Below are 24,960 nucleotides of genomic sequence, written 5' to 3'. Positions count from 1 at the left end.
AAACTGTAATCACAAAAACTTAAGTGTTTTGTTTAGAATGTCTTACAATTATTTGACGGGTAGATAGAGGCACCAAAAGACAATTCTTGAGGAGAACGTTACCGACAGAAAGTAATTTAAAACGTCGACCCTGACGAATTTTACACGGGGTTTTCTCTTTTTCTTCATCCTGATACAAAGTCAATAAGATTGGCTCCACTGAAAAAACCCATGCAAATAGAAAAAAACAACAAATGAAGAAAACATAATCAGTTTGACAGTGCTGCTAATACTCAACGCACAACGCACAGATCAGGATGTTAAAATTAACAAAACAAAAAAACTCACCTTTTAAGTACTGAACAACACAACTTGTTGGGGTTCGCTTGAAACACTTCCTTTATTGTCTGTGCTGTTTGCAGCTCGTTTCTGTATTTGGTTGCGTTGTGAGTATGTGCAGTGTTTTTTGTGTTTGGTTGCGTTGTGAGTATTTGCAGTGTATTTCTGTATTTTGTTGTGTTGTGAGTATTTGCAGCATGTGTTGTCAAACTAATGAAGATTTTTTCTTAATTTGCTGGTGTGTTTTCTATTTTGCATTTCTTTTTTCATTTGCAGCGCGTTGAGCTCTTTCAGCCCCCCTATGTTCCGTAAGCATGTTGGCAAATAGCCCGCTGCGATAGTAACGTGAATGTGAGGTTGATCTCACGCTCAATCATCAATCTTGTAGACTGTTACTCAGGATTTATGCTGTTTTTTAAAAAAGAAAATATAAACCTACCTGTTTTGTTTTTCATCTCTTTTTTTGTGCATGTATTTTATGTCTTTACTGTACACCATTTTAGAAAGATTATTATAATTCTCCTCTTTGTAATGCCATTTGAATTCAGGGTAGAAAGCCATGCCCGGTGCAATTCTGATGCACCAGCAAAAGAAATTGTTAAGCTTTTCTTGCATCAAGTGGAATCCTAAGAGCCTCAGGGAGGGTGTCAGGGTATAATATTTTTCATAAATATGTTTTCACATATGATTTTACTCTTCCTTTCTCCCTTTGGTTTTCTACAGGACTTTGACAGGCCCAAATCCTAGCTATCATGTGAAGGCTTTGGCCTCCTCTTTGACATTGTGCCATTAAGCTGCGCTGCCTTACCCAAGGCACTGGACTGTAAAAATGTCACCACCGGCATGACCATCATTACTTATTTAAGATCACTACATCAGGAGGAAACTTCGGCACCAGCGACGAATTGGCTCCTTGGGCACAAAGGTGCTATGTTATTACTGTACACCCTAGGCTTTTATGCCTCCCTCAGCCTGGTTGCCCCCCAGGGCAACTTCCCCAGGCTCGAGAACATAGGGGCATATAAATCTGTCAGCACCAGGCCGACGAGGGCCACATGTGGAATTCCTGAAAGGAGTACTTTCTGTCAAGCCGTCCAGGTTCAGGAGGATCTCCTCACCTGTATCCAGAGGTTCTGTATCCAAGAGTGTCCATATAGTTCCTCTACGCCAGACTACACTGACGTTTTCGCCACAAGCGTGGGCACGTGCTGGACAGGTGATGCACGAGACCACCGTCCAGGTGCAGAGGCCGATTCCACCAGCTTCATCTTTCCCACCTCGAGAGGTTGTCCGGGTTCCCCCTCAACTCTAAGCTTCGGCCAAGCAAGCTCATTTACTCTAACGGCGTGGCTGAAACTCGAGCAAGACGCTGTAATGTAAGTAGACACACGTCCAGAATTTTCCCTTAAGAAGATCAGAGAGGCAGTGCAAGTGTTTCTGTCACTTAGAGAGTGAATATTTTACTTAATCAACCAGATCAGTTTCAATACCTGTTCCGTTCCAGGAAAAGAATGACTTGTTAGAACACCGCTGTATGATCTGAACCCGATATGGATTAGCTCGACCGCTCGCCTTGCCAGAGCTGGTTTTATTCAAAATAGCTTTTCCTGTGTAGTTGATCCCCACTCAGCTGTTGGTTGTCCTCACCTCATTTTCAGGCATTTCCTCTGTTGTATCTCCACTTTGAAACCGTGTTGGTACATGGAATACATTCAGCGAGGAGTCCTGCCAAGTTGAAAAAGCTCTGAGCCCTGTTTGCTCTGCTCCGGCAAGACCAGCTGTGGCCAGTTTTAGATCAATGAAATGAAATTGCCACAGTGTTTCCTGAGCTCTGGCGAAAAAGCATCAACTCAAAGGCCACTTTGTTTTTCCACAGCACAGAAAATGATATAGTTGAAAGTGGGTGATGGGATGAAAGGATGGAGTCAGAGAGGCTATAGAAGAAGAACAACTGTTTCAGCATTTTATATCAAGTGCAGAGCATGAAAAGAGAGAGAAAGCCACCAGCATGTAGTGTTGAAAAATAAATAAGCGAGTCCGCGCGGTCAAGGCGGTTCATCCGACGCGTTCTCTCCTTGAAGTGGCGCGAGGCAGAGTCAACAGGCGTGCGTGTTTATTCTGTTCTTATGGTGAATTAATTTGCCTGTGTTTAATACCTGCCTAAGATCCCCTTGGTAATATGACATAAAAATATACACTGCTCAGACGTAGTTTTTTGGAACACTTGCCTTACTAGACATATTGAATACTAAAACGTTGCCTTCCCTTGAGAAGCCTGGCCTAATTGCAAGTGGAGCAGGCAGCAAAGCTTGGCTGTAGGTGAGATGTTTCTGACTCCGGGGCCAGCCGCAACCTGAGTACAAATGCTTTATGATTTATTGGATGCGGTGGCCTGTGTTCGTAAATGCTGCCGTTTCCTGTAAAACGTCTGTAATGCTGTTTCATATGACAGTGTATGAGGGTGTTTTTGAGTAACAAGAAAAGGCAAATGGAAAATATTGATACACCATGCATAAATGTCAGAGTGATGTTCATTTCAGATGGCAAGGAATTTCCCAGTAAAAGAGGGTTGTTGGATTTTCATAGCCGATCTTTTAAAGGTGTATTGATTGTTTACTAATGTCTTTCACTGTTCTGTATGACATTATATGAGGCGCTTCATATGAAGATGCATTATGCAACTCAAAATGTTGATATTTCATGTAAATTTAGGCCTGTTTATACTTGTTTTGAGTACCTAAATTGCTCTCATCCAATCATTAATGTTTATTTTCCTAATGTGCAGGACTTTAATCGAAAAGAGCACTGTGGGCAGACTGGTGCTGCTGGTGACGGTCTCTGAGGAAGACATTCAGATCCACTACGGCATTCAGAGCAAACAAAACTTCTCCATAAGCATGAAGACTGCAGGTCACATTAGCATTGGCCACTGGACACACTTGGCTCTACAGGTAGGCAGCATGTTTCTATTCTTTTATTATTTCTGTGGTTATTTATATAGAAAAATTGAGCATGACTTGATTTTATCCATCAGGATTTGTTTGGATTGCTTTTAGATAGCTGTGATGTTATGATGTTAGATATTGCCGCCTTGTAATTTCTCTGGCATAAAGGCGCTTGATGTGATCAAGATTATTTTAATGTATTGTACTTATATATTTTGTACTTAAATATATGTTGCTAGCTGAGCTGACAGTGGTATTAATAGTTTCTTCTAGCTCTGCAGAAGAAATAATATAACAAGCTTGGTCAAGTGTCGTGTAGGCCTAGTGTTGCTTTAGCAATACTAAATCACGCTCCATTCATATCTGAGGTAATTAGCCGCTGGAAAATATTGATATTAATATTGTGTCAAGAGAACCCGCAGCAGGTTCTCGCTGAACCCATGTCACAACAGATTTCCACTTTGGACAAGATGCATGAATAGAAGGCGTTAATTACAGTGGTAAACATCTGCTTTCCTGCAGCTGTGAGGGCAGGAAGGGGGAAGAGAGCAGGTCAGCCCCTCACACACCCCGCTCTGAATACATATCAACACACACACCAGGCCCAGTCGCTCCTGCTTCATTCCTGTCAGAAATACTCAGCTGCTTTTTGCCTCTGCTTTGTTTTCAAAGAATGATCCGCATCCAGCAGCAATGCAAATTTGAAGAGCACAAAAACTGTGGAATTGCTGGGTCATGTTTCATTCTCATCTTTCTGAGCACTTTGCACAGACAAAGTACCAGTCAGCCCCATCAGGACTGGCTCTCTGGCATTGTTCAGCTTTGCGAATGGCTGCCTGTATCTCCGAATCAGAAATGAGAGGAGAAAGAGCAGAGGATAAACTTGGCCATCATCAGGAAACAGAGTGCTCTGTCTGTGGAGAGTATTACCTTACAATAGTAGTGATTATTATGGCTTTAAATTGCAATCGTTCAGATTATGAATAGCAGGTTGACTTCTGGGACAGAAAACATTATTATGATAATGAGATCCTTCCCACAAATTCAGAGGTAATATGTTCCCTTCCTGCGACAGCCTTGACTTGGACTATATAAGATATATTCTCTGTGCCCATTAGGAATTTAAACTGCAGGCCGGCCACTGTATTTCAGGGACAAAATTAGCCTATTTTCAGCCTTAACTCTTCATGGTGGTCTACTTGCAGAGGGCTATTACTGAGGCAGTCTAAGTACACGGTGTTCACCAGGTACAGAACGAACCCTCAAATATGATTATGAAATGCATTACAAAAGTAAACATAAAAAATTGGTTGTATGTAACTATTCAACAAAGATATGCATTATGCATCTGCCCTTTACACATCTTTTTAAAAGTAATAGATTGACCTTTTGACTGTGCAAAACTCTTTATTTGTATTGAAATATTGTAGTCCTCACAAAAAATGGAGATATGCAAATTATGCATAATTATGTAGGCAAAAAACGGCTGCAGAAGAAACATGCCAGAGAGCTTTTTGTTTTTACTATGATTGTAAAAAGTAGTTTAGCCTATTTATGTTGAATGTATGTCACTTATCCTATTGAAAGGTTATATTGTGTGATTCGATTCAATTCTAATTTTGATTAATTTCGATTGAATATCAATTAATTTGATTATGTATCAGGTACAGTATGGCAAATTTTCTCAAGGAAATAAATCTCTCACGTAATGCTGTAAACTATACAGGGAACCCTGTTGGTACATTAATATTAAAGGTTAAAATTAACTGATTTGTATATGCTACATTTAAATTATACATTAGGTATGCATAAGGAATGTTTTAATTTTATAATAATATTATAGTAACTTTTAAATTATATAAAAAAAAAAAAAGTTTTTACTTCTTTTTTACTTTTAAATGGTGGCTGTCATAAAAACATGACCGATTTATTCAGACATTAAATATTGAAGAACAGGTTGAGTAAAATACAATGAATATGCAATATAGTGCATACATTTAGCAAAATAATCCTCCCTGGAGTTCATTTTTTTCTTGCTAACTAGCGAGTAGGGTTTTTCTAGGTAAATATAACATTATGAGACTGTTCCATTAATATCTTTCCGGGGTTGAAACACTGATTGAACGATTACATTAGACATGCTATGGATTTCGGGAAGTTGTACTGTATCTTACAACATACCTTCTGATGTTCATTCAAGTTTATTTCATGCTGTAACTAGTAGTAAAGCAGAAGAGAGGATCCATTCACATGCATGCCGCACTGCTGCTTTGATTGAACTGCGCTACAGTGACTACAGTCAAAATGGTACTTATTGTTTGTATTTTGTAATAAAATTGACAGAATTTAAAACGTCAGACTTTGTTTCATATCAAAAGTTACAAAGCACAAAGTTTACTGCGATAGTTTTATTCGTTCATCAACTGTAAACAACATGGACTAAAATATTGATTTTAGGATCAATATTGCTTCATCAAAATGATAATCGATTAAAAATCAAGAAATCAATACTTTTAACCCAGCCTTATTGACCAACTAGTCCAGTGTTTGCAAACCTTTTTTACTTGAATGTACTTTAATAGTGAAAATCAACCTAAAATGTGTTTCTTTCAACTAGTGTTGTTTTTGGCGGCCTGTTTTAATTTTTAGTTTTAGTCTAGTCTTTGTGTCAAGCTGTCATATTAGTTTTTATTAGTTTTAGTCATGTTCATACTCTTTTTAGTCTAGTCAAGTTTTAGTCGACTAAAGGTCTGAGCATTTTAGTCTTATTTTAGTCAAAATAATCCATGACTATTTTCGTCTAGTTTTAGTCGACGAAAACTGATTACATTTTAGTCTAGTTTTAGTCAATGAAAATTGTATTTTAGTCTCTTTTTAGTAATGCAATTCTATTTAACCCAGTCAGTCTAGTATCTAGTAGTATAAAACCAAAATCTTCTTTTAGCCAAACCCATTTCAAACAAGGTCATCTTATTATATTATTGTTACCGTATAGACTCAAGAATACATCCATTCCAGACACGGAAGACACTCTGATTTGAATTTACATATTTATTTTACCAACCAAACATGTCAGAAGTACACACACATACATTTAAATACAACCCCAAATCAGAAAAAGTTGGGACAGTATGGAAATCGCAAAAAAAAAGAAAAAAAGAAGTGATTTCTACATTTACTGTGACTTATATTTCATTGCAGACAATATGAACACAAAATATTTCATGTTTTGTCTGGTCAACTTCATGTCATTTGTAAATATGCATCCTTTCCTGTCCTTCAGACCTGCAACACAATTCAAAAAAAGTTGGGACAGTAAAGCATTTACCACTTTGTAATGTTGCCATTCCTTTTCACAACACTTAAAATACATTTAGGGACTGAAGACACCAAGTGATGAAGTGTTTCAGGTGTAATTTTTGTCCCATTCTTCCTGCAAACAAGTCTTAAGGTGGGCAACAGTACGGGGTCTTCGTTGTCGCATTTTGCGCTTCAAAATGCACCACACATTCTCTATTGGAGACAGGTCGGGACTGCAGGCAGGCCAGTCAAGTACCCGTACCCTCTTCCTCCGCAGCCAGGACTTTGTAATGTGTGCAGAATGTGGTTTTGCATTGTCTTGTTGAAATATGCATGGACGTCCCTGGAAAAGATGTCTTCTTGAAGGCAGCATATTATGCTCCAAAATCTCTATGTACTTTTCAGCATTAATGGTGCCTTCACAGAAGTGCAAGTTAGCTTTGCCAAGGGCACTGACACAACCCCATACCATGACAGACCCTGGCTTTTGGACTTGTTGCTGGTAACAGTCTGGATGATCCTTTTCTTCTTTGGTCCGGAGCACACAGCGTCCGTTCCTCCCAAAAAATACCTGAAATACTGATTCATCTGACCACAGTACACGTTTCCACTGTGTGATGGTCCATCCCAGATGCCTCCGAGCCCAGAGAAGTCGACGGCGCTTCTGGACACTGTTAACATAGGGCTTCCTTTTGGCACAGTACAGTTTTAACTGGCATTTGTGGATGTAACTACGTATTGTGGTACTTGACAAAGGTTTGCCAAAGTAGTCCTGAGCCCATGTGGTGATATCGCTTATAGATGAATGACGATTCTTGATGCAGTGCTGCCTGAGGGATCGGAGATCACGGTTGTTCAGCTTAGGCTTGCGCCCTTGTCCTTTACGCACAGAAATTCCTCCAGATTCCTTGAATCTTTTAATTATGTTATGCACTGTTGAATGTGAAATATCCAAATCTCTTCCTATCTTTCTTTGAGGAACATTGCTTTTAAACATTTCAATAATTTTCTCACGTATTTGTTGGCAAACTGGCGATCCTCTGCCCATCTTTGCTCCTAAAGGATTAGACCTTTCTTGGATGCTGCTTTTGTACCAAATCATAATTACAATCACCTGTTGACATCACCTGTTTCAAATCACATCCTTATTTAACCATTTTACCTCATTATTAGCCCTAAATTGCTCCTGTCCCAACTTTTTTTGAAATGTGTTGCAGGTCTGAATGACAGGAAAGGATGCATATTTACAAATGACATGAAGTTGACCGGACAAAACATGAAATATTTTGTGTTCATATTGTCTGCAATGAAATACAAGTCAAAGTAAATTTAGAAAGCACTTTTATTTTTTTTGCGTTTTCCATACTGTCCCAACTTTTTCTGATTTGGGGTTGTAAAATAAATAAAAACATTGAGATGTCTCTTAAGGTTCGTGGTGTTTTTTCCTGTGATTTTGTGGTCACATTTCTCCCCATCTTTTTCCACAACACCCGTTTTATTTAACACTTCAATGTAATGAAAGTTTTTCCAAATGTTGTAATAAGAATAAATGCATATTTAATTTAATAATAGGAAATTTTTTTTTTAATATTAATGAATTATTTAAATCTGTTTATACCCACATTATAGTTAAAATGGTTTTCTGTCTTGTATTTTATCTCAAAATAAAGGATGTCATTTTATTCCACATGGCAATGAGCGGAAATAAGTGAATGCTTCTGAGGTAAACATAATGCTGCGTTTTTTTAGTCACACTTTTCGTTGACGAAAGCAACACTACTTTCAACTCATATTGTAGCCTATTGGATTTAAAAAGAAAGTGAATTCTGTGTAAAATGGTGCTACAAAAAATCATAATAATTGTAACTTTTCATTTGATTTTATATTAATTAAATCTACCACAATGTGATCATTTACATTTTATTTTATTGACACTTAAGTTAGTTTCTGTTTTATAGATTTAACAAAGCAAAATCAAGAATCAAGAAATGAATGGAGTGGTTGACATTCAAAACCATCTATGCCGTTATCATTAGTTTTATCATCAGGTTGTTTGTAGGACATGCATTGTTACCCCTTACTTTTTCTTCTGAAATATAAGACTATAATATACAGGTAAGCCTTGGTTTTTAGCGTAATCACTATCACATTACTTTCACATTCCTTCAGGGTCAGTTTGGGATTATTTGTTGTCTTTTACTCTGCTACTGTCTGCCAGTATGGTTTTGTAAAAAGCAGGCCGCAAAATAATTCAGCGTACTGACAGGTAGCTGTCTTTCTGCCGTCTGTGGAGGAAACCTCTATAGTCAAAAGAAACTCCAAGATAAAGAGAGCGGAGGAAAAAAGAAACACTCAAACGGAATACAACATTACAGCATTTAGAAAGGCTTCAGGGAAAAAGAAAAGAAGAGTTGATCTGTAGGTGCTTGTCCGTAGTCATTACTTTAAGAGGAGAGCGAGAGCAACAGCGGAGGAGAAGCTAGAGAAGAGTGATATGCCTTTTATGCTGCCTGCTCAGATGAGGATGAGGAGCGACAGTGGGCTCCTGTCAGTTGTTTGTGGCGCTGCTTATTGGGAGTAATTTGTCTCTCTGAAGATGTGGGCCGTAATTGAGATCAAGCAAGTATCAAGTGGCATAAGACTCGGCAGGGAGGAAAAGTACAACAGTGTTCTTTTTGTCTCTCTTTGCACGTCAGTTCAAAACCGTGAACGAATCACAGCGTAGCTGACGAGCCTCGGCAGGTCTCGACACATGAAAAGAGTCGTCGAAGAGGGAAAGTTGAAAATGTAAATGCCAAGGAGGAGCAGTGATTACAGCAGTTCCTCAATGTAAATCGGAATTATCATATCAATGCATGTCAGGTGCCTGTCATGACAAAACTCGCTCTTATAAATGTTTAAAACTTCCTTGTTCTTGCATATGAAGGTTGGGACTCTTGTGATGCAGTTCTTTGCTAGTGAAGTGGACATTATCACATCTACATCTTGTTCATTTCAGGGTATCCGTGTTGCAGACATTGTTTTGTCTGCTCTCACTTTCAGATCTCGTGTTTGGTTACAATTTAAAAAGGCACAACTCGCTCTTATAAATATTTAAAACTTCCTTGTTCTTGCATATGAAGGTTGGGGCTCTTTTGATGCAGATCTTTGCTAGTGAAGTGGACATTATCACATCTACGTCTTGTTCATTTCTGGGTTCATTTTCATTGTTTTGTCTGCTCTCACTTTCAGATCTTGTTTGGTTACAATTTAAAAGCTGCTGTGATGCCAAGTAGAGACTGGACCTTGCCTGTGTCAAACAGAACTGAGTTATGCCTCTGTTAATAGTTATGAAAAAAACTCGGTTTTATTACAAGTCAAGCTTAATCCTGAACTTGGTAAAACAATTATCTTTATTTAAGATATGTTTCAAGCCTTCAAAATATGTTCTGGCTTTATATGTTTTCCTTCTGTTAACTTTTTTCTTGAGCTTTTTTTTTCTTAAACACAGACTTACCTAGAAAATTGAGGGCAAAATATTTCCCCACACAAATTTTGCGAGTTGTTCACGCAAACTCCCCCTGTTCACCTACAGAAAGCTGCTTGGTTAGAAAGTGATGTACTTTATACATCTTTATGCTATTGAAAGTAGACAATGGTCCTTTTTTGCCTGCAAAATTTTGTGAATTTGACCACATCCTTACTTTATTTTCAAACATACAAATAATTTTTGGGGGAAATTGCCTTACATTCACTTGGCTCAAAATCTGAGTATCAAAATAACAGTATGTTCTTCAGCTCCTGGGGGAAGTGTTCTGAAACTGCGCTCTTGTGGCTGTTTATATGTTGTCTTTGGCTGTTCGAAGTTCGTGAGAATTCCACAAGTTAATGAACATTTTCACGCACAATTAGAGCTTCCACAAGGGTCTAGGCCTTGGCCGTGCCATTTCGATCGCAGAGGCTTGCACTGTGGCAGACACTCGTTCTCCGGGGACATTTGTTTTGGCCAAGAGCTGCCGAGTCTCAAGCTCTTAACCCGAATGTGCACATGCCTCATCACCCTGTGTGAACTTCACCCCACCCAAAGATAAGTAGGCCAGCCAGCCCATGGCCCAGGGCCCCTTGAGCCAGAGGACCACTAAAACCGGGGTGAGGTGGTGGGGTTGGCAAAGGGTAGCTGGCTGCCTCGAGTCAAACTATCTGTGTGAGGGAAAAAAAGATCATGCAGTATAATAAAGGCCTGTAGGCAGTTCGCTTTCACAGTATATGTTTAGTAATACAGTCTTTAACACAAATAGACTCAAAGCCCTCACTTCCTGTTGTTGTAAGCTGTGATTTTTTCATTGCTTTTCACTATAAAACACTAAAAATCTAGAACAAAAAACTGAAAATATACATTTTGAATTGTAAATTCAAATATTGAGAATGTGATGATGTTTATCTTTATAGATAAAGGTGCGCTGTGAATAAACTTTGCTGAAGCACAGGAGTCAATCTGAAGCAGAGGAGACATCAGCACTGCTATCAGGCTGCCCTCTGGCTCTGGCAGGGGAGCTGGCAGTGGGTCAGCTGACCTTTCAGAGCTTCTCATGCCACCCAGAGTGATGGAGACTGATTGGCAGCGCAAGTGAAGGTGAAACAAGGTGGATGGAGGCAAGGAGAGCTTCCACCTTTCCCCAGCTCACTGTCTACGGGCACCGGAGGCCATGAGTGGTGAATAAATCACCCCAAAGTGTTGACAGGAAATTAGAGTCTTTGCTGCTTTAAGCTCCTGGAGTTGACTTCTACAGGACATGGGCGGCTCTTCTCGCAGGGCTTATGAATATACTGGTTTTAAATCACGTGTCGTATCGAAAGGAAAATACTCTGTCCTTTTGAGAACCGCCAACAATGAAGCACAGAGCATTGTTTAATCTGGTCCGTCGAGGCGTTTATATGTGTTTCAGCGCATCAATGTCAGACGGAATTAAACGTTCACCCAGAGATAGGCTTTCCTTGGCAAGTTTTCTTAGAAGTCTTTATTCAGATTAAAGTCAGAGAAGATCAGTGGCGGCTGGATATAAATCAAAAAGGGCAATGCTGAGTGGCAGAGCTCTCTGCGAAACTGGTAATGGCCATAAGTCGATATGAGGAATTTCATTGTATATTATGTCTCTCAGACCAGGCGTGAGTAACAATGAGAGACGGGCGTACGGCCACGGGGCGAGAGCCATCCCGGAAATCGTCCGTGTTGATCAGACAGATCAAATGCATTGTGTGGCCGCAACGGAGTCCTGTAATCTGTCATAGCTGCGGGGTTGCGGCTCTTTGCAGATGTGGCGGAGCTGATTACGTCTCCTCTGTTTAGCTGCCACTGCCCTTCTGCCTAGTTAGCATGTGTTTATTGCTAGTGAAAGGCGCGAGAGGGATGGGTAGAGGAAAAAATGAAGTGTACAGTCCTGGATCTGAAGCCTGTCAGGAGATGGATGGGTGGCTCGTGGCACGCTGCCCCTGCATCCACAATCTGTAAAGTGTACAGCAAAGTCATATGAACACACCAGCACTCAGCGCACTACATAAATAAGGCCAGACGGCAATAAGTCAGGCGCTAAAATGCGCCGGTATGTTAAACATTTCCGGCATTTCTAAATAAACGGCAATTCATCAAACAGAAAACGTCACATGTGCACGACATTGGCTCAATTATATATTTCATCTTTGGAGGTAATAAATAATGAGTGGCTACATGAAATGTGGGCTTGGTTATTTTACTTTGATGGTTGTTCAGGACTGGTAATCTTGCAAGTGAATGATGTATGTGATCACTTACTTGGTCTGATTTTCAATTCCATAAAGGTTGTATCAACATTTGAACTGCCTTAACGTGAGTCAAATGAGTTCAAGTAATCAGAATAAGCAATAGTAAAGTGATGCTTGCCTTAGCAAACACAACTACATAAATAAGCAAAGGCACAGGCGGTGTATTTATTGCTCTGCTGGTGGATTGTCTTAAACCTTACCTTTTATTATGGCTTCTCGGAGAGCATTTTGTGCAGTAACAGTATAGCCATAGATTTGCATAATGTTTCTAGTACTTTCAGAGTCAGACGGGAGATGACAGGAAAATCACTTTTGGAAAATCGCTATTACAGCAGACATTGCTCTTTCCATTGTTGCATTGAAGCTGCATTGAATTCACCCTCCTCGCTCACTAGTGAGAGAGCATGTTTGATTAATATCCTTAATGACAAGCGGATCAATTAGGAACATTTGCACTTGTAAATTACTTGTAAATGTCATGTTTTCAAGAAACAGTCTACTTGAAATCATTATCTTGATATAAAAAGATTGTTACTCACCACAAATCTAGGTATTCTTGCATCAGTAATTTCCCCAGCAGGAAGACCATTAATGATGCTGTAAAAACAAACAGCTTCCAGTAAAACAATTATGCCATATGTTTACAGACAGCGGGTTTATGAATATTTACTCATTTCCTAGTTTAAAATGTCAAAGTTGCTGTCGTATCCATTGTGCACTCTGTTCTGAGCATTTTGTGAATATTTATTTATTGTTAGAATCAGACTAGTACTTTATGCTACTAATCATTAAGCAAACTAAAATATGAAAGGTACAATATCCAGACACTTATCTACTGCTATTTTCAGCTTGCTGGGTCCTCAGCATAAATTTGATGTGAAGATGTTTTTACTGACACATAACCGTAACTGTAGAAACTATAGTAATAAAACATTGTATTGGAAACCTAGTAGTTAGTTAAAATAAACCCTGTTCCTTTCAGACACAGTGAACAAACAGTGGGGGGAAAAAACAATCTCAAGATATGCTTTCTGTGTAAAGCAGAGCCTCTAAAGAGTTATTACCTTTATTAAAAGCACTGACACATTGCCTTATATATTTCTGACTTCTCCAGCGCCACGGAGACAATTTTCTTTTCTTAAATAAACTGTCATGCTAGTCTTAATATATTGTTGCCATCCTCACAGCTGGAGAAAGAAGGCTGATATAAAACATGTATATGTGAGATTGGTAATTGTATCTTTAGTGTACTTGAGTAGAACAAATGTTTCTCTCTCATGGCTGCGTTAATGTGATAAAGCTGAAATTGGCTTTTCATCAGTTTTCTTCACACCGTAATGGTGGACAGAGTGAAGAGAGGCCCCGGTGTCAATAGCGATGCTGCAAACTTCCTGTCTGTGCTAGTTATATTTCACATCACCACACTGGCCCCTCAGTGCATTATGAAACATGTGATAATGTAACAAATTACAAATATGACAACCTTTTTGCTTCATTTAAATGATAAGAATCACAGGGAGGCCTAGCTATAAGCCATAAATAAAACATCTCACATGTTTGCGGTTATGTATGTGTGAGTGTGTATGAGGTGGCGAGTGTGCGTTTAGATAGAAGGGCAGGGCTCCGGAAGGTATCAGCGTTAAAAGAGGAGGATTGCTCGCGCTGATACCCTCATCCAGAGTGGAATATTTCTAGGGGCCCTGACAGCTCCTCCAGTGCCGAAATGGAAAGGGCTTTATCATGGAATGGTTTGTCACTCACGCTGCTGCAGACGACTTGGCTTCAGGTTAAGCTTATATCTGCCCCTGCTTTATGGTCCAAGCCCAAAGATTACAACATTGTTTTTGGTGTGAATTATGAAATCACTGATCTAAAAAGCACCCAGTTAGTTTTAAAGAGCACCTATCATGGAATTTTGAAATTTACCTTTCATGTAGTGTGTAACATAGATCTAAGTGAACAAAAACATCCTGCAAAGTTTTGAAATATGACAGTGCACCGTATATATAGTTATTTTCTTTCAAAAGTAAGAGTCGACTCTGAGTCATTTTTAAGAATCGTTAGAAGACGGAAGCTCTTTCTCTGACTAGATGACGTCAACTTGTCAAGTTATTTGAATACGATACGGCCACTTATTGCGCTCCAAGACGCCAGTGAAAACTAGAAAACATCATGGCGACGAGACGCTGTGTTCTGAAGTGCGACTCAAAAGCAAACTTTTTTCATCTGCCCAAGGATGAGCATTTGAAGACTAAGTGGCTTGAAGACAAACCATACATTGTCGCGATTGTGTGTTTATTTAATCGTCAAATGTCTCTATTTGCATGTCTCGCGATCTCAGGAAGCTTTTATTATGGACTTCTTTTATGGCACATGGTATCTTCTTCGTCTATCTGTACCATATGTGGACTACATGTGCACAGAGCGCCCTCCGGCTGCCAGGATGAATTGAAAACAACACAAAAGAGACTCCATCGCTCGTGATTAGGCTACATCTGCGCATTTTGAGGAAGTATTGAATAAAAAATACTCCTCTGTTTAGAAATTTGACACAGACATATGAGAATCTATCAATATGTCTCCTCATCTGCACACTTTTGAACTAAAAGCCCTGAGGGATGTTTATTTGTCGCGAGTCTTCGTGAGGAGAATAGAGGAGTTTTTTATGAATGAGATCAGCTGAGGCTCATATTACAATCAAACGGTTCCGACGCGGTTTTCATATTCATAACTCCTGACACATATTAACAAATTACTGTCACTATAAGACTTTGATGGGCGTTCCGTTTCCGAAAATATCTGCACAGACTATACCAATCACAACTGACTGGGTCATCGGACCAATCACCGCAGATTAGCGTCACGTAAAGGCGGGGTTTTGAAAAGTGAATCACTAAAGGAATTATTTGAGAATCGCTGTCAAAACAGGTAAAAATAAATGCATATTATAAGAAAACTAAAGTCTTTTTTGTCATTGCATGCATGCAAAACTGTTGTTGGGGACTTCTAAAACAATATTTGGAACATTTTAAATGCCATGATAGGTGCTCTTTAAAGCTACACTGTGTGATATTTTCCCCCATCTAGTGGTGAAAAGGTATATGACCATCCAGTGAACTTTAGTTTCTGTTCCTCTCAATTCCGATTTCGTTTCAACTCCTACGGTGGCCGATTTAGTCCAAGATTAACATGGCTTCCAGTTCGACCTCGTCCACATTCGACATGGTGCCTGTGGGATATTCTGTGCGCAGTGGGATGGTTGGAACTCAACTGGCCTAATTATTCGGCTAGAAAGAACTGCAGCTAATCCAGAGTGAACTTTGATGATAGTAATGTTTATTCAGTCATCCAATTGCAAGGCATAAACAGGTTTGCGTGGATATGTACATAAATGTGGTTTCTGTGAGAGAACAAATAAGGATGGTAAATATACATACACAGTTAAGAACTGTATAACTATACTTATACATTTGTATAATGTAACCGTAAACCAGAGCTTATTGTACCATATATAGGCGCTAAATGCAGCTGCATTAAAAGGAGCGGAGCTGCCGCTGCTAACAAGCGGTGTCTGGTTACAAAAGTGTGTGCGGCGCTTTAACGTTAGCACTGCAGTGCGCTCTGTATAACAATTGTTAATATGCCGATCAGACCTGATACATATTTCCATCAACATACATTACAAGCAAATATTTTCTATAAACGAATAAACATTGTTGATAACAAAATAACTGAATGATTATTCAAATAGGTGAGCATTACGCTATTGTATGTTGACACAAAAATACTTCTGAGGTGACATCAACTGAATTACGCGATGACACACTCTGAACACATCTACAATGACAATAACTATTATTACTTACGGAGTTATTAACGCACAGAAATACCACACAAGGAAAAACAGACTTTTGAGGAATAAACAAGCCAGGAAAACTCCTTATAACTCTGTTACTGATGCTGCTGAGATGAAAACTCTCTGCACATGCACCAGACAAGTCTGAACAAGTTGACGCGCACATAGGCGACGCAGAGAATTTTGTACAGTGCCATCGAGTATTAAAACCGGTTAAAACGCGAAAAGCGAAGCTTGAATTAACGGGTATGTCCCTCTTTGGCTAATGTACTTTCAAGATGGAGGGGCAACATGGCGACCACCGTTAGATCCCATTACCTAATGTATTTTCAATGGCATATTATAAACTTACGAGAACACTTTATTACTTGAAAGAAGTAAATATACATTAATGAGCACATATATTTTTGAAAGAACTAAGTGTTTTTAGCTAAGAATAGACTAAAAAAGTTACACAGTGTAGCTTTAAGAAAGATTGTGCCCTGTTGTTTTCTTAGAGCAGAATCTGAGGCTGAGGAAAAGGGTTTTACGTATTTCATAAATCTTGTGTCAGATGATCTTCTTAAATTTAAAGACATTTTATATATATATACAGTGAGGAAAATAAGTATTTGAACACCCTGCTATTTTGCAAGTTCTCCCACTTAGAAATCATGGAGGGGTCTGAAATTGTCATCGTAGGTGCATGTCCACTGTGAGAGACATAATCTAAAAAAAAAAAATTCCAGAAATCACAATGTATGCTTTTTTAACTATTTATTTTTTATGATACAGCTGCAAATAAGTATTTGAACACCTGTCTATCAGCTAGAATTCTGACCCTCAAAGACCTGTTAGTCTGCCTTTAAAATTAGGGATGGGCATTTTTGTCAATTTCTCATTTCGATCATCGATAGGTTTCAAAAACGAGTACTCGAGTACTCGGGGCGGGGCATGTGCAGGGGGCGGGGCATGTCCGTCATTGAGATAATGAATACTGTTATGAAAAAGGTTGTTGACAAATACAAACGTGACATGAAAACAGGTATATGAAAACATGAACATATAAAACAAAAAATAACTGCTAGATTATGATGCATAAATGTCTTTGAAAAAGAAACATCTTTATAAAATGACTGTCTCAAATAACCAAGTCAGTAATATCGAGCTTTGCCTTTGAGCTGAAAGTGTGAAATAACACCACCCTGCAGAGCTTGCTAGCTGGTTAATTAACTCAACCAAACGCACCATATATCAATATTAATATGAAGATTATTATGAACCTATTACGACATAAATCAACACAAAAGGACGTGAATGCGCACGTGAACTTCAGCGTGCTAGATTTTACAGGCTAGGGGTTTGAAACGGAACATTTTGAATGCGGTCTTCCCTTAACAACGCTGATACACGGACAAAGAAAGCACACAGAAACAACATTTTATTAAAAATCCTGTTCTCATTATAATGCTTTGACAGATTGACTCTGCACATCATGCACTTAATTTTATTATTCATGATCGAAGCGTTTACAGACATCACTGCGCATTTTCGAACTCATAACGAAAAACAACTTTAAATAAACTAGGTCTACTGTTAAAAAATACGAGAACAGTAGCCTATAGCACTGCTGCATTACTAATATCAATGATTCTGAGAAAGAAATAGCCTATCTAAAAAGAAGTTGACACGCTTCTTATATTAGATTAACCAGATAGACAACATAAAAGTAATCTTACAACGTGCATCTGCAGAAAAGGATGCGCACATGAACTACACGCGCTTCTCGCTAGTTTCTCTGTGGATCAGCTGATACACAGGGAACTAAGCACAGATCATTTACAGCAGGGGTTTTCAAATTGGGTGAATGTGAGCCTCCCCTTAGAGTAGGTAAGGACAGCCGAGCCCCCCCTTCCCCAAAATCCTGTCCGCCTGCTCTAACCCACACACGCCTCGGCAGTAAATGCCGTCTTCTGTGTGTTCCTGGCAATGATGAGTTTCAATAACAACGAATAAAATGTAAATATTTTTTCATATTGTATTTTATTTCCTTTTTTTTTTTAAGAAGTGCATTCATAAATCTTTGCAACAGCAAATAACTTCCAACTTTATGCAGGCCTATTTGAGGCTACTTTTAAAAATCACAGAACATCAGTAGGCCTAACCATAAGTCAACAAAACATGCTTAACATGTTAATGTTACAAGTGTGAAACTTGTGTCTGGGTCTTAAAGAGATAGTTCACTTTAAAATGAAAATTCTGTCATCATATACTCACCCTCAATTTGTTTCAAGCCTGTATGAATTTCTTCTGCTGCACACAAAGCAAGATATTTTGAAGATTGTCAGTAACCAAACAGTTAACTGGTCCCATTGACTTCCATAGTAAGAAAAAATATATATAATATGGAGGTCAATGGGACCAGTTAACTGTTTGGTTACTGACATTCTTCAAAATATCTTGCTTTGTGTTTAGCAGAAGAAAGAAATTCATACAGGCTTGAAACAAATTGAGGGTGAGTATATGATGACAGAATTTTCATTTTAAAATGAACTATCTCTTTAAGCGCACATTTTAATGCACATCGTCTCGAAAAAAATCAGCACAATGGACAGCTCTCTGATCAATGAACGACAACGCTTTTTGTTCACGGAGCGCATATAACAGTCAACTGCATTGAAGGCATGTTATCAGATCAAAGAGATTTGCATTACAATTTTTTTTTCAGCCACATACAAGATTTGTAATTATTTAAAATCATACATTCAGATTTAAACAATAAACAAAATGCACCATTCACGTCATTTGCACGTGTCATTCACGTCATTTGAATTTGAATTTTGAACTTTGAATAACCGCCCATATCAGTGGGAACAATCAGGACGCGCTTTTGACGCGCAGAGGTGTTCGATGCGGGGCTGCACTGCAGAGAGAAATAAACGCAAGTCGTCCTCCACCTGCAGCCTTGAGCTGTATTTATTTTTAATCATGGTCAGTGCGGAAAACCCACACTCACACAAGTAAGTGGAGGTGAAGGGGATTAGGACTTGCATAGCCTTAGTGGAGATCTGAGTCTTGCTCTCCACAGACAACCAGAAACGCGTGATCGGCATTTCTGCCAGTCTCTGCTTCAAGTCCACATTCGAGCTGAATAAAATAAAAAATTAAAATAAAAAAGTTCGATTTCGTGCATTGATTTGTATTAGGCCTACACTAGTCTTTTCTGTCTGTGTCAGCTGCAAAAATTGAGTTGAAGATCGCCATCTCCGTATTGAACACGCCTAGCCTACAGAGAGAAATGCACATCATGGATTAGCCTACATTGAGTTACGTTAGCTAGCCTATTTCTTTTCGTTTTGAATAGTTTCGTTTAAAGAAATGTAAAGCTTTCTTAAATATTTTTCATGTCTATGAGGCATAAACTGAGTTTCGATTAATTTATCATAAAAAATTAAAGAGATAGGAGATATGAATTTATGATGCGCTCCAGTTCACGCGTGCAATGCAATTGATCGCGGCTATATTTGCTTCTTATTTATTAAATCCAGGCAATTTGTTGAATAAACATTTATTAAAATTAAGATACAATTTATACAAAACGAAATTCACTTTAAACTAAAGAAAGTCTTTCTACAAAACGAAACTTAATGAAGTGGTCAATCATGTCTGACCCACTCCATGTCCCCAATGCATCCTATCTTACTCATGGTGTTCACTTTTCATAATCAACATATAGATGGAAAAAAATAACATATAATATTTTAACATATGAAACTAAATGCGCTTATTTAATGGCTACAACACATAGGCTATTAGGCACATTCAAATTAATTCTCCAATTAATTTTAAAATGATTGAAAAAAATAAACATAGCCTACCCCTTAAAAAAATAATTGTATTGCAGTTTTTTCTAAGTTCAAGAAACACTCTTTCTGCGTAGAGTGTTTGTGTTGAAAACAGGTGCCATTCATAAAATCCTTCAGTTTTCGAGTAGGCCTATTGTTTGAGCACCTGTGCACATGTTGAGCCAGAAGGAGCCATTGCTTAATCTGTCAGCATTAGCCTACTACTTGTCAGTAATCAGTCAACTCGTTTGAACCACGACGCAAGTATCCCGCGTAGCTTTTACCCAGTATACCGCGATGCGAGTATATGGTTTATTTTTATTTTTTCTTCACGTCGCGCCTCCCCTGTGGCTCTTTGGCGCCCCCCCAGGGGAGGCGCGCCTCACCTATTGAAAACCGCTGATTTACAGCATTCTAATTTCCATCGTGTTCTCATTATAATGCTATAGGCTATGACAGATTGGCGCTGCACATCTTGTACTAACCATTCAATGATCACAGTGATTCCAGACATCATTGCAGTGCACGCCTCAGTTTCACTTTATTTCGCCGCGGTCTGGACTCTGGAGGCGTGCTGTATAACGCTAACAAATCAGACCTCCGGTACCGCGCAAAACGACGCAATAACCAGTAAAAAAGAGACAATTTTTTTTTTTTCAGGGCAATCATCGTTCTCATGATTGATGATCGCTGTCACGTTCGAGTTCTCGATTACTCGACCACTGTTGCCCATCCCTATTTAAAATGTCCACTTCCACTCCATTTATTATCCTAAATTAGATGCACCTGTTTGAGGTCATTAGCTGCATAAAGACACCTGTCCACCCCATACAATCAGTAAGAATCCAACTACTAACATGGCCAAGACCAAAGAGCTGTCCAAAGACACTAGAGACAAAATTGTACACCTCCACAAGGCTGGAAAGGGCTACGGGGAAATTGCCAAGCAGCTTGTTGAAAAAAGGTCCACTGTTGGAGCAATCATTAGAAAATGGAAGAAGCTAAACATGACTGTCAATCTCCCTCGGACTGGGGCTCCATGCAAGAGCTCACCTCGTGGGGTCTCAATGATCCTAAGAAAGGTGAGAAATCAGCCCAGAACTACACGGGAGGAGCTGGTCAATGGCCTGAAAAGAGCTGGGACCACCGTTTCCAAGGTTACTGTTGGTAATACACTAAGACGTCATGGTTTGAAATCATGCATGGCACGGAAGGTTCCCCTGCTTAAACCAGCACATGTCCAGGCCCATCTTAAGTTTGCCAATGACCATTTGGATGATCCAGAGGAGTCATGGGAGAAAGTCATGTGGTCAGATGAGACCAAAATAGAACTTTTTGGTCATAATTCCACTAAACGTGTTTGGAGGAAGAAGAATGATGAGTACCATCCCAAGAACACCATCCCTACTGTGAAGCATGGGGGTGGTAGCATAATGCTTTGGGGGTGTTTTTCTGCACATGGGACAGGGCGACTGCACTGTATTAAGGAGAGGATGACCGGGGCCATGTATTGTGAGATTTTGGGGAACAATCTCCTTCCCTTAGTTAGAGCATTGAAGATGGGCCGAGGCTGGGTCTTCCAACATGACAATGACCCGAAGCACACAGCCAGGAAAACCAAGGAGTGGCTCTGTAAGAAGCATATCAAGGTTCTGGCGTGGCCTAGCCAGTCTCCAGACTTAAACCCAATAGAGAATCTTTGGAGGGAGCTCAAACTCCGTGTTTCTCAGCGACAGGCCAGAAACCTGACTGATCTAGAGAAGATCTGTGTGGAGGAGTGGGCCAAAATCCCTCCTGCAGTGTGTGCAAACCTGGTGAAAAACTACAGGAAACGTTTGACCTCTGTAATTGCAAACAAAGGCTACTGTACCAAATATTAACATTGATTTTCTCAGGTGTTCAAATACTTATTTGCAGCTGTATCATACAAATAAATAGTTAAAAAATCGTACATTGTGATTTCAGGATTTTTTTTTAGATTATGTCTCTCACAGTGGACATGCACCTACGATGACAATTTCAGACCCCTCCATGATTTCTACGTGGGAGAACTTGCAAAATAGCAGGGTGTTCATACCAATCAGATATAACATTATGACACTATTGTGTTGGTCCCTGACCCGTCGAGGCATGGACTCCACTAGACCCCTGAAGGTGTGCTGTGGTATCTAGCACCAAGACGTTAACAGCAGATCCTTTAAGTCCTGTAAGTTGTGAGTTTGGGCCTCCATGGATTGGCCATCCACGTGATGTAAAAGGAAACCAGGCCACCTTCTTCCATTGCTCCGTGGTCCAGTTCTGATGCTCACGTGCCCACTGTTGGCGCTTTCGGCGGTGGACAGGGGTCAGCATGGGCACCGTGACTGGTCTGCGGCTATGCCGCCCCATACGCAACAAACTATGATGCACTGTGTATTCTGGCAGCTTTCTATCAGAACCAGCATTAACTTCTTGAGTAATTTGAGCTACAGTAGCTCGTCTGTTTGATTGGACCACACTGGCCAGCCTTCACTCCCCACATGCATCAATGAGCCTTGGCCACCCATGACCCTGTCGCCGGTTCACCACTGTTCCTTCCTTGGACCACTTTTGATAGACACTGACCACTGCAGACTGTGAACACCCCACAAGAGCTGCAGTTTGAGAGATGCTCTGACCCAGTTGTCTAGCCATCACAATTTGGCCCTTTGTTAAACTCGCTGAAAATCCTTACGCTTGCCCATTCTTCTTGCCTCTAACACATCAACATTGAAGAATGTGTTCACTTGCTGCCTAATATATCCCACCCACTAACAGGCGCCTGATCAGGAGATAATCAGTGTTGTTTACTTCACCATGCCTGACCGGTATATACAGTATATACAAAAACAGTCATAAATTTGTTTTATCCTGACATTTTTTGCTTTCTTTCGGACCATTGACGGCAAAACGTATGGGCTGCGAGTTTGCTGTTGTCTAATATAAAGTGTAATAATCTGTTTCCTCCTCCTTCACTGCAAATGGTCTAAAGTGTTGAACCCTTTCAACACAAGCTTTTTTTTGCAAATTAGTTTTAAAAAAATGTTCAGTTGTGACTTCAAATGATGAAGAAGTTAACTTTTTCATTATGTGATAAAGTCCTTCTTGTGTTGCCATGTGTTTGCTCAATATTCACTTTTACAAGGCAGATGGACAGAGGACCTTTAGCAGCTGGGTAGAATTACTGTTTCTTAATGTCAGCTAGTGATAAAGTTACACAATTGGCTCTGTGTTTTTAGGGTATTGTTGTGTCTTAGCATTGTGGTTTCCCACAGAGTTAACACTGAACATGTAAGAACTTTTCCAGCCATTTCCAAAATATATATTTTTGTGCCTACTTTATGTAAAACCACAATATTTTAGGTTTCAGCAGTAGTTTCTGTCCACTGCTAGCTGGACCTTTGCTAAATAGCCATTGTTAAATAAAGAATGGCATAAATTTGTTGGTCATTCTAGTAAATCCCTGTGCAGATCAAATTTTCCCTTTTCAATTTGAAAGCGAGGAGGAGCTTTTAAGATGTCAGCACCTGCTGATTAGTACATTACTAAGAGCTCCAAAGAACGTCCAGTTATTAATCTGCTCTAGAACTGAAACCACCTCCACACCAGTTTGATCTCATAAGGCAGTGTTCCAGACAGGTCAGACCAGTCCCACACTACAAACACACACACATTGCACATGCATTCTAACGCAAAATGAGCTAACGGGACACAAGTAGTTCAAAACTGAAAGGACTTATATTCTAAGAAATATGGTTGATAAACCTGATGTAATGATCAACAACAAAAAAAGCCCAGAAGAGCTGTGTGTATGTGACTTATGAATACCATATTCATGTCATTGTTTTTACACATTCTTCCAAGATATTTAAAAGACTCAATGGGATAAAAATCAGGATAGGATAAAATAGGATTTAAGATAAAAAAAGGCCTTTTTCAAGATACAAGTGGGGAATTATCTTGTTTTATGTTGTAGAATAAAATGTAAAACATATATTGAATTATCCTCAGACCTTATTTTAGGCATTTAACCAAAAAAACAATTTAGAAAAACTGAAATTAAGCATTAAAACTACTTCAAATTAAATGTGACAATAAGAAGGAGGGTCCCTCCTTCCTGATTGAAATGGTCCAGTCCAATTTCCTGCTGGAGTGAATAAAGGTGGAGCCAGAATGTACCAAGCAGCTATGTTTGGCTGGATTATATAAAGTTAATATTTCATTATATTATAAGAGATATTTTATCAGTGCCTGAGTTATAGTTAAGAGTATAAAAAACTTGAATTTAATATTTTTCCCTGTCTGCTGCCTTGGACATCACAGTGTCACTAGCAAAGGGCTCGGGACTGTGCACATTCTTGTGGTGCAATCAGCCAGTCAGCATCGTCATGAGGTCATGAATGGGAATGCTAATGAATGCTCCAACCATTTTAGGCCTCCTTGGATCGTGGCTGAAAATGTTGTAGTTGTTGCCTTCAGTCTGTGTGTTGTTGATGCCACATTATTCTTGATTGTTGGTTTATTTTAAACTAATTTGGTTGGCTAAAATAAAACGTGTCACATTCATCTGAAATGTAAGTTGCTCATTATTAAAGGGTTAATTCACCCAAAAATGAAAATTAGCCCATGATTTACTCAACCTCCAGTCATCCTAGGTGTATATGACATTCTTCTGTCAGGTGAAATAATTCATTTGTACTATTTATTTTTCTTATAAAGCATCTACTTATACAATTTAGTAGTTTTAGATATAATAATTGAAAAAAAAAAAAACTTGGATGCTATCTACTTATCTAGATTAAAAGAAGGGGGGTGAATTGTTTTGTGTCGTTTTTTTGCTATTGCAGTTTGTCTTTCATAGGTTATATGATTTCTTAATAATTGAGTCCAGTGTGTAGTAGAGATATTTGTTTTGTCTTTC

At 39.2% G+C, this 24,960-nt stretch overlaps 1 protein-coding gene across 1 annotated transcript in view; it reads left to right on the top strand.

Annotated features, from left to right (window-relative positions):
• Window positions 1-1,161: 1,161 nt before the first annotated feature.
• ush2a (Usher syndrome 2A (autosomal recessive, mild)) overlaps window positions 1,162-24,960 on the top strand; it is a gene marked incomplete at its 5' end in the record, with an annotated part of 251,879 nt that continues 228,080 nt past the window's right edge. The window contains 2 exons of the mRNA XM_079833659.1: window positions 1,162-1,694; window positions 3,104-3,269. Of these exons, the coding sequence (XP_079689785.1) occupies window positions 1,162-1,694; window positions 3,104-3,269 (699 nt within the window). The remainder of the gene's footprint in view (window positions 1,695-3,103; window positions 3,270-24,960) is intronic.

Source organism: Gobio gobio, assembly GCF_949357685.1.
Source record: "Gobio gobio genome assembly, chromosome: 13".
In the NCBI taxonomy this organism is placed as follows: Eukaryota; Metazoa; Chordata; class Actinopteri; order Cypriniformes; family Gobionidae; genus Gobio; species Gobio gobio.
This window is presented reverse-complemented; position numbering and strand designations above follow the sequence as displayed.